Source organism: Anomaloglossus baeobatrachus, chromosome 4, assembly GCF_048569485.1.
Source record: "Anomaloglossus baeobatrachus isolate aAnoBae1 chromosome 4, aAnoBae1.hap1, whole genome shotgun sequence".
NCBI classification, from domain to species: Eukaryota; Metazoa; Chordata; class Amphibia; order Anura; family Aromobatidae; genus Anomaloglossus; species Anomaloglossus baeobatrachus.
Genome location: NC_134356.1, coordinates 492,116,340 through 492,127,669, shown reverse-complemented (window position 1 = coordinate 492,127,669; position 11,330 = coordinate 492,116,340). Strand labels below are relative to the sequence as shown.

At 44.0% G+C, this 11,330-nt stretch overlaps 1 protein-coding gene across 2 annotated transcripts in view; it reads left to right on the top strand.

Moving 5' to 3' along the window:
* The window catches only part of LOC142303916 (tropomodulin-3-like), a 116,983-nt gene that overhangs the window by 84,748 nt on the left and 20,905 nt on the right, over positions 1–11,330 (top strand). For both annotated transcript variants that reach the window (XM_075345785.1, XM_075345786.1), the window contains exon 6: positions 8,674–8,804. In XM_075345785.1, the coding sequence (XP_075201900.1) occupies positions 8,674–8,804 (131 nt within the window). The remainder of the gene's footprint in view (positions 1–8,673; positions 8,805–11,330) is intronic.

Genomic DNA, 11,330 nt, shown 5'->3' with positions numbered 1-11,330 from the left:
GTCTGTCTGTCTCACCACTGACATCATATTACCTCACACATAAGCTTCTTATACTAACAGTTTATTTTGTTCCTATAGCAACCACTGACAGTTGCTATTAATGACCTTTAGCTCCCACCTCCATTCAGTTAAATGGAGACATCTTTTTTGAGTGTAACTGTAAAGTACGGGGTTAAATTTTCCTGTCAAAACATAGTCTGATATTCCCTGAGTCACATGGGGGCGTCTGTACAAAATTTCGTGATTGTAAATGCAACGGTGCGAATTCCTTTAGCGGACATACATACACACATACACTGAGCTTTATATATTAGACTAGCTGTAGTACCTGGCGTTGCCCGGGATAGTAACTGTGTCTGTGTCTCTCTCCCAGTCTCTGTCTCTTTCCTTGTCTGTCTGTTTCTATCTCTCTCTGTATTTGCATCAGTCTATCTGTCTCAATCTCTGTATCTCTCTCTCTCTCTCTCTCTCTCTCTCTCGCCTGTCTCTCTCGCCTGTCTCTCTCGCCTGTCTTTCTCGCCTGTCTTTCTCGCCTGTCTTTCTCGCCTGTCTCTCTCGCCTGTCTCTCTCGCCTGTCTCTCTCGCCTGTCTCTCTCGCCTGTCTCTCTCGCCTGTCTCTCTCGCCTGTCTCTCTCGCCTGTCTCTTTGCCCGTCTCACCACCGACATCTTTTCACCTCACACATGAGGTATACTAACAGTTTATTTTGTTCCTATAGCAACCACTGAGGGGGAAAAATGAGGGGTGTGTCTTAGTCTGAATGTAGGGCATATGGCTGTGGGGAATGAGGGTGCTGCGGTGGAGCGGGTCATCGGCGCCATGAACAGGCTGTAGCAGCGCCTGCCGTGACCACGTGGGCTCGCTCATTTCATATATGCATCCTCCCGCCCATCATCTCTCAGCGCTGAAGCCGGCGCTGACGGGTGGGTGGGATGATGGGCGGGGGGTGTGCGCATAATTGGCCGTCCCGCGTGATCACTCCTGGCAACTACAGCCTGGAGTGATCATGTGTGGCTATATTCACTGTTCCCCCATGCATCATCAGCGTGGGGGGGCAGTGAAAAAGTAGGGTATACTCATCGGTCACTGCCTGCAGCATCGCGATGTCCTCCTGTCTGCCCGCTGATGTGTGTGGAGAGCGTTGAGCACAGCAATGATACAATCACTGTGCCCACCGCTCTCTACACACATCAGCGGGCGGCAGACAGGTGGACATCGCGATGCTGCAGGGAACAGTGACCGGCTCCACACAGGTTAGTGGCGCTGCTGCTGGCACAGACAAGGGGACGAGCGATGCTGCTGGAGGGAGGAAAAGTGAGTATTAACGTTTATTTTTTTTTGTGCCACAGGATGCAGACCATATACCAGGATGGGGGCATTTATCAGGATGGGGTACATTAGTTAAAGAATTTGGGGACATTACCCCTGTAACAGTGTCAGCAGCAGATCCTCGCCCCACAACAGTGTCATGACATTTTTTGCTTAAAATTTTATTTTCCTCCTCTAAAAAAAAAAAGGGTGCGTCTTATAGTCCGAAAAATATGGTATATACACACATGCTTTCCCATAACCCTTATGCCTGTCTCCTGTTCAGTTCCTTTAGACTTCTGCAATAGGGAGACCTTTGGTCACATGACTGTGACGTAAATAAAGATCTTTAACCCCTTAGTGACGGACCTAATTTTCACCTTAATGACCAGACCAAATTTTGCAATTTTGACCAGTGTCACTTCATGAAGTTATAACTCTGGAACGCTTCAACGGATCCCGGTGATTCTGAGATTGTTTTTTCGTCACATATTGGACTTCATGTTAGTACCAAATTTAGGACAATATTTTTTGCGTTTATCTATGAAAAAAATTGAATTTTGGCAAAAATTTTGAAAATTTAGCAATTTTCAACTTTTGAATTTTTATACCGTTAAACCAGAGATTTCTGTGACACAAAATAGTTAATAAATAACATTTCCCACATGTCTACTTTACATCAGCACAATTTTGGAAACAAAATTTTTTTTTGTTAGGAAGTTAGAAGAGTTCAAAGTTTATCAGCGATTTCTCATTTTTACATCAAAATTTACAAAACCATTTTTTTAGGGACCACATCACATTTGAAGTGACTTTGAGGGGCCTAGGTGACAGAAATTACCCAAAAGTGACACAATTGTAAAAACTGCACCCCCCAAAGTACTCAAAACCACATTCAAGAAGTTTATTAACCCTTCAGGTGCTTAACATGAACAAAAGCAATGTGGAATGAAAAAAAGCAAAAATTAAATTTTACCTAAAAATGTTGCTCTAACCCAAATGTATTCACTTTTAGAAGAAATAACACAACAAATTGGACCCTAAAACTTGTTACCCACTTTCTTATGAACGCATGGATACCCCACATGTGGTCAGAAACCTCTGTTTGGACAAATGGGAGGGCTCGGAACAGAAGGAGCAATATTTGAATTTTGGAAAGCAAATTTGGCTGAAATAGATTGCGGGCACCATGTTGCATTTACAGGTCCGCTAAGGTACCTAAACAGAAGAAACCCCTCACAAGTGATGCCATTTTGGAAACTAGACCCCTCAAGGCTTCTATCTAGGGGTATAGTGAGCATTTTGGATCCACAGGTACTTCACAGATTTTGTTATCGTTTTGTTGTCATATTGAAAATTTTAATTATTTTCTCAAAAATGTTGCTTTAGCATTAAATTTTTCACTTTTTTAAGAGGTAATACCAAAAATTTGACCTCAAGGTTTGTTACCCACTTTTTTATGAGCGCGGTGATACCTCACATGTGGTCTGAAACCTTTGTTTGGACAAATGGGAGGGCTTGGAACGGAAGGAACAATATTTGAATTTTGGAAAGGAAATTTGTCTGAAAAAGATTGCGGGCACCATGTCGCATTTGGAGGTCCCCTAAGGTACCTAAACAGCAGAAACCCCACACAAGTGACCCCATTTTGGAAACTAGGCCCCTCAAGGAATTTATCTAGAACTTTGGTGAGTACCCTGAACCCCCAGGTGCTTCACAGAATTTTATAACGTTGAGCCATGAAAAAAAAAAAAAATTTACCACAAAATTGTTATTTCAACCAGGTAGCTTTTTTTTTTTTTTTTTTTTTACAAGAGTAAAAGGAAAAAATTCAGCATAACATTTATTATGCAATTTCTCCTGAGTTTGGCGATACCTTATATGTGGTGGAAATCAACTGTTTGGGCGCATGGCAGGGCTCGGAAGGGAAGGAGCGCCATTTGACTGCAAAATTGGCTGGAATCAATAGCGGACGCCATGTTGCATTTGGAGAGCCCCTGAGGTGTCTATACAGTGAAGCTCCCCAACATGTGGCCCCATTTTGGAAAATAGACCCCAGAAGGAATTTATCTAGATGTATGGTGAGTACCCTGAACCCTCAGGTGCTTCACAGAAGTTTAGAATGTTGAGCTGTGAAAATAAAAAAAATACATTTTTACCACAAAATTATTTCAACCAGGTAGCTTTTTTTTTTTACAAGTGTAAAAGGAAAAAATTCAGCATAAAATTTATTGTGCAATTTCTCCTGAGTTTGGCGATACCTTATATGTGGTGGAAATCAACTGTTTGGGTGCATGGCAGGGCTCGGAAGGGAAGGAGTGCCATTTGACTGCAAAATTGGCTGGAATCAATAGCGGACGCCATGTTGCATTTGGAGAGCCCCTGAGGTGCCTAAACAGTGGAGGTCCCCCACAAATGACCCCATTCTGGAAACAAGACACCTCAAGGCTTTTATCTAGGTGTATATTGAGCAGTTTGAATCCAAGAGTACTTCACAGAATTTGCTAATCTTAGGTTGCCATATTGAAAATTTTCATTTTTTTTACAAAAATGTTGCTTCAGCATCAAATTTCTTACTTGTTCAAGAGACAACAACAAACCGTGGACCCCACAGGTTGTTATCCAATGTCTTATGAGCACAGGGATACCCCACATGTGGCCAAAAACCTCTGTTTGGATAAATGGGAGGGCTTGGAATGGAAGGAGCACCATTTGAATTCTGGAAAAGTTGAAATAAATTGCGGGCACCATGTCACATTTGCAGGGCCCCTTGGGTCCCTATACAGCAGAAACCCCCCCACAAGTGACCCCATTTTGGAAACTGGATTTTATTCAGGAGTATAGTAAGCATTTTGAATCCACAGGTACTTCACAAAAATGTTGCTGTAGCAACAAATGTCTCACTTTTAGGCTATGTGGCCATGATCCAGCGACACGGCGTCTAGTATACAGTGTCAGCCTTCCTGCAGAGATGTGAGTGTTGTCCACGGGAGAACGCAGCTGCCCATGCCCAGTATTTGGGTTCAGGCCGCTGTGGAGCTCTATGCTACCTGCAGAGAACACTCTTGTCTCCGCAGCATAAATTGACATGCTGAGGCTCGGGAAGCTGCGCCACACGTCAGTGTATGCTGCGGAGAAAAGAAGCACAGTGGGCACGGGATTTCTAAAAATCCTTCTACTGTGCTTCTACTGCACAACGCAGCGCTATGGACGCAGGGAAAACACTCTGCACCCAAAACGCTGCAAACCCCGATTGTGGGCACACAGCCTAAAATGCTACAATGGATGAATGGATAGATGTCAAACAAATATAACGTCCCATTCCCCTGCATATACTAAGCTGGCGCCCTTTAGTGCCTTTCATGTGGCACTAAAGGGTGCCTAGCCTTGTATTTAGCCCCCCAAAAAATTAATAATTAAAATAAACGACGTGGGGTCCCCCCTATTTTTGATAGCCAGCTAGGGTAAAGCAGACAGCTGTAGCCTGCAAACCACAGCTGACAGCTTCACCTTGGCTGGTGATCAATTTGGAGGGCTCCCCAGGCGTTTTTTTTAAAAAAAAAAAAAAAAAAGTGGGGTCCACCCCAAATTAGATCACCAGCCAAGGTGAAGCGGACAGCTGGGGTCTGGTATTCTCAGTGTGGGAAGAGCCATGGTTATTGGACTCTTCCCAGCCTAAAAATAGCAGGCCGCAGCCGCCCCAGAAGTGGCGCATCCATTAGATGCGCCAATCCTGGCGCTTCGCTCCATCTCATCCCACACCCTGGTGCGGTGGCAAACGGGGTAATATACGGGGTTGATACCAGCTGTAATGTCACTTGGCATCAAGCCCTGGGGTTAGTGATGTCACGGCATCTAAACAGATACCAGACATCACTAACCCAGTCAGTAATAGAAAAAAATAAAGACAAAAAAAAAATTTATTTGAAAAAAAAACTCCCCGAAACATTCCTCTTTCAACAATTTATTGAAAATAAATACATTTCAGTCGCTGTAATCCATTTTGGAGGTCCCTCGGCGACTCTGGACCTTCTAGAATATGGGGGGCACTTTCAGGGAACGTATCCCCCATTTTCTGGAAGAGCAAGCTCTCCATGAGCAGTGTGGGTGCAGTAATCTGAGAATACTGCACTCACACTGCCCCGGTCCAACCTAGGGCAGAGTGACCTGCAGTAACCTCATTCTAGAATATAAGGGGCACGCTCACAGAACGTACCCCCCATTTTCTAGAACAGCAGTCTCTCCTTGTGAGGAGTGTGGCTGCAGATTACCGCACTCACCCTCCCCCGGTCCACAGTGCAGCAGCCTGTGCAGCAGCGACGTCAGCGTCCCTGCTTGCAGGGATCCAGCTGACAGCCGCTGTCTGCGCATGCGCCGCCAGCTTTCAAGAAGGAGGCGGCGGGATCGCGGGGACGGAGCACCAGCAGCCAGGTAACGTAAAACCGGGGGCTGGGGGGGGTGACGGCGGGACCTGGGGACAACTTTCTGCCGCATGTGACGTGTCGCATGCAGCAGAAAGAGCAGGATGAATGCGGCCGCCCGCTACTGTGCGCTGCGCGCCGCCATCTTCCACGCTCCGGAGGGGGGAGGGGCGGCTCTGGAGAACCGGAGGGGGCTCCGGGGACCAGAGATCTCCGTTGTACCGGAGGAGGGGTCAGGGGGAGGACATTTCCCTCCGATCTGAAATGTTTGATCATTTCAGATCGGAGGGAAATGAATGCAGAGCCGGCGGCGGCGGGAGTTTTCAGCGCGCGACGGCGCCATCTTGGATTTTCCGGAGGGGGGGGGGTGTTGGATAGATTTCTCCGGTACCAGGGGCTTTGGGGGCACTAAGGGCTCATATTTATTTCTCATCTGACATGTTTGATCACGTCAGATGAGAAATAAATCAGTTTTACCGGCCATTTATTTTTTTTTAATGTTGTCGCCGGTATACACCGCATTAACGGGGTCCAGAAAAAACACCCCGATTTCATAATCTGGGGGGTCTCAGCTACCCCCGGTAGCTGAAACCCCCGAGATTTTTGGTCGCTGTGGGGCGCTACAGGGTTTTTTCGGGCCGCCGCTTTAAAGCGGCGGAACAGAATAAGTACCCTGTTTTGCCGCCGCTTTAAGTCGTACGGCCGTCGTTATGAGGTTAAACAACCTGAACCTCAAAATACAATTGCTGAGGTCACTTAGGGTTGGGGCCCTGAGAAATTGCGAAGTTTAGATTTCCCGAACGCTGGCCCTGACTGTAACTAGAGCTTATTTTTGGAGTAGGGCTTATATTTAAAGTGTACTCCAAAATCCTGTAAAATCATACTAGTGCTTATTTTTGGGGTATATCTTATTTTTGGGGAAACACGGTATTTGACCGAATGATAGTTAAATAACTGACTCTTGCCAGTGATGGGTTATGCATAGGGGATTGCATGCTATGTGTAATTATGAACAGTTACTCAGAACTATGGGATTTTGTTCTGTTTAGAGCCCACATTCATTCATTATTCCCTCTATTATTACTGTGTATGGAAAATGTGACTGTGGCTAGAATCATATATATACACATTCACTGACAAATCATTTTTATTAAATGCTTTTAGTTTTGGCTAAGTAATTTTTGCAATTGGGTTTCATAAAAAAATATATGATTTGCCTTTTATATCCTCCTTGTTGCATTATTTATGTCTTCTTACCCCTTAACGATTGCGGGCAGTAATATTACGTCTTAAGCAGTCAGTCTAACCTCCCCAGGCTGCTGCCGGCAGCCGGCGGGGATCCGCGTACATGTCAGCTGATTTGTACAGCTGACATGTGTGCCTGGCAGGCATGAGTGGATCTGCGTTCCGCCTGTGCCTGTTAACCTTTTAAATCGCGCTGTCAAAATGTGACCGAGCCATTTAAATCCCCGGAACAGGAAATCTGTGCTCACTGGGCTCCATCTGTGCGCCGATGGTTGTCATGGTAGCACGGGGTCATGTGATGACTCCGGTAGCTGACATGACTCACTTCCTCTTTCATTGTATACCAATTCCAATTGTGTAAAGTAGATATTTGCTCAACACTATAGTCTTCACTACTTTTCATAAAATTCTAATTTTATTGATATCAAACTCACATACATAAAACAAACATTTAAAGTAAAAGTGAGGAAGGAGAGGGGAGAGATGATTATCCCTATTCTGTTCCCTTCCTACGCTACGGGGGTCGGTGTCCTAAATTAATGACGCCCACATTCCACGACGGCTTAATCCCTATACGGTACCTTCCCTAGTCAAGTATGGTGCATTCCCACTAGTAGAAAGAATACCCCACAGCGGTAACACCACAGTGAGGAAGCAGTGCACAGTCTTAGTTTGTCTGTATCAACACCAAGACACATAGGGGGCAGGGCTTGGGGGTCGTTAGGGATTCTTAGATCAGTCTGTGTGCTCAAAAGTTATTAGAGGTGATTATAACACACAAGTTTGAATACATAATTCACTATTCAAGAAATGGCCAATGCGTTTCACCCTTTTTAATACTGATAGTCCAGGGCTCATCAGGGGCTTATGAACAATTTCTTGAGAAGTTCTTTTAGATATGATCAATGTTGGTTAAATCCTTTTGCCACTGAGATAATATAAGGGATATCGATATCCTGTATACCAACTGGTCTATCATAAGGTACACCAAGATGAAATTTCACCTCACACAGTGGTAGTGGTGGCTTTAGTTAGAAATAATAACCACTTAGTTGCTGGAATATGTCTTAATATGTCTATAACCGTCCCTGTTCGGACACTGCTTAGGTCACTCAAAATCGTGACTGTAGAATATAGTAACAAATGTCATCGCAATGAGACATCGCCATTATTGACCTTATGTATATATGGAGGGCACTCAGTTTTGTCCCACACAGTAGTCAGCCGCAATCCAATATAATAATGCTGGTTGTCTCAGATATTAGAGTTCAGGGTATATCCAACCCATAGTCCTGGTTGCTGTCCCACAGTGGAGCAACAATTATGTCATAGGGTAATGTCCACAGCAACCCAGGTATCTTATATCCGTCTGTGTAGTTGAGGACTCCAGGTCTGGCGTCCGGTGGTCACTTCCTCTTTCACCCGGCCGGATGCTGCCAGTGACAAGAGGTGTGTGTTTCTGCTGATCAGAGCTGTGTAGCTGTGATCAACAGAAAAGAATGAGTGATCAGACTGATGATCCTTATAGTCCCCTAAAGGGGAATGGGGTCAGTGTGCAGATCGCAACCTGTCCACGGTTTCTTCTCAGCCTGGAAAACGTCTAAAGGGGAAAACTGGTTGTATAGATTGCATGTATGAAATGTGATATGGTACAGCGTGTAGTATGTTCTTATAATTTTATATTATGGTTTATTTTACAGATGTTGTAAAGGCAGAGCCAATGAGACCGGTGGTCGATGAACCACCAAACCCGACCAACGTAGAGGAGAGCCTGAAGAGAATAAAGAACAATGATCCCCGCTTGGTTGAAGTTAACCTTAATAATATAAAGGTAAAGCTAAAGGTTCACTGACCAAAGTAGTCTTGTATTCCAGTCCAAGCCTGAAGGAAAGCTTTACTGATGTAGGGATTTACATCTGTATTCCTAGGAATGCAATGACTTCTTTATAGTTGTCTGACTTTCCTAAAAATTATTAAAAAGGTTCCCTTAATGCATTTGTGCTATTTAAAGCCGTTTCAGCCTTTTTTTTGTCACTCTGTCCATGAGCTCATAAAAACAAAACTTACTTTTTGGTTCAGAGGCATATGTATAATTTTCAGGATGACAATGAAATTACATTTCCAGCTACAGTCTTGGCCAAAAGTGTTGCCACCCTTGAAATTGTTTCAGAAAAGCAAGTATTTCTCCCAGAACATTATTGCAATTACACACTTTGTTATACTCATGTTTATTTTCCTTGTGTGTATTGGAACACAAAAACTGCAAATTGGACATTCATTTCACACAAAACTCAATTTTTGGTCAACTTTAGAAGATTTGCGTAATTTAAAAGCTCTACAGTGTGTCCACGCATATCCTGTCCACCGTCATTAACTTGAGAACGGCGGCAGCTATAGGCATAGAAGTGGTGTCTAGGTATAGTAAAGTAGCCATGCGCTACGCAATAAAACCACCTATAGCGCCACAAGGTGGAAAACAACGGAGTTAGCATTTTTATCTCGAAAACGGAACGAGATAGAGAAAAAAGTGAAATAAAAAATTGTATGGCATCATCAATTCAATACCAATTGACATCTTGCATACAGAAATGCTGTGATATGAAACCCATGCCCCCCCCTCCCCCAAAACATTGAATGCTGATCACGCATATGGCGCTCATTTAACTTTGATGCTCAAAGTGGCCACCGTCAGCTGCAATGCACATCTGGACAGCATACTGTATCTTGCTGCACGTTGTGCAATATGGTAGGTGACACATTTGCACAAGCATCTGTGATACGTCGTCGTAGGTCCTGCAATGTTGGTGGAGGGGTCGCATACACCTGCTGTTTGATGTGACTTCACAGAAAGAAGTCCAATGGGGTAAGGTCAGGTGAGCGTGGAGGCCAGTCCACACAGCCACCATACCCAATGACTTGTAGGAAGGTCTCCATGAGGTATCTTTTCACGTCCGCAGCCTTGTGAGTTTTACACGTTCTAATCATAGCATTTCTGTATGCAAGGTGTCGTTTCGTATTGAATTGATGATGCCCTACAACTTTGTAATTCACTTTTCTTTTCTCTCTCGTTCCGTTTTCAAGATAAAAATGCTAACTCCGTTGTTTTCCACCAGGTGGCGCAATAGGTGGTTTCATTGCATAGCGCATGGCTACTTTTACTATACCTAGACACCACTTCTATGCCTATAGCTGCCGCTGTTCTCAAGTTAATGGCAGTGGGCATGATATGGGTGCACACATTGTATATTGATCTCTTTCCACATGATGCTCTTTCCAGAAGGTTTTAAGCTTACTCGTGTACATTTTGGAAAACCACTTTCTAGTTTTTTTATGTCTGTGTCAGAAGTGGGTTTCCTGCCATAGTGTTTAATTTCATTCAAATGTCGAAGGATAGTTCACCACTGACATTGATGCACCCAGAGCTGTAAGACAGGTTGAATTTCTTTGGAACCTGATTGGGGCTGCTTATCCACCATCCAGACTAGCCTTCATTGCAACCTTTCATAATGTTTTCTCTGCCGTCCATGTCCAAGGAGATTAGCTACAGTGCCATGGGTTGTAAACTTCTTGATTATGTTGCACATTGGGGACAAGGGAACATTAAGATCTCTGAACATCGACTTGTAACCTTGTCATTGTTGATATTTTTCAACAATTTTTATTCTTAAGTCCTCAGACTGTTCTCTTCTCTTTCCATTCTCCATGCATATTGTGGCACACACACACACAATGCAAAGATTGAGTCAACGTCTCCCCTTTTTATCTGCTTTCAGGTGTGATTTTCATGTTGCCCACACCTGTTACTTGCTGTGGGTGAGCTTGAATAAACATCACATGCCTTAAATGAAATTGTTTCCCTACAATTTTAGTAGGATGCCAACATTTTTTTTCCAGACAGTTTTGGGGGTTGTGTGAAATTTATGTCCAAATTGCCTTTTTTTCCCTGTTTTTTTTTTTTTTTTTGTTTCTTTCATATTGTTCCCTTACACAGGAAATATGTATTTAACAAAACTTGTAAATGCAATCATTTCCTGGGAGAAAAGCTTCATTTTCTGGAACAATTTCAAGGATGCCAACACTTTTGGTCATGAAGGGTACGTGACGTTATAGAGTGGGTCAGCACTGTCAGGTTCACCACTGATGTGATCTGTCCTTCCCTTCCTGCTGTTCTTCCCTTCAGAGCTACCCCCCCTTCCCGATTCATAGATGCCTCAAGTTCAGTGGCCTGGGAGAGTTGAGCCAGCCCCCCAAAAGGAGGTCACTGATGATCACTGATGACATTCTCCCCCATTTTTAGTGGTTGACAACAGTGGGTAACAGGAAAAAAATGTAATCTGACAACTTCTTTAAATCAATC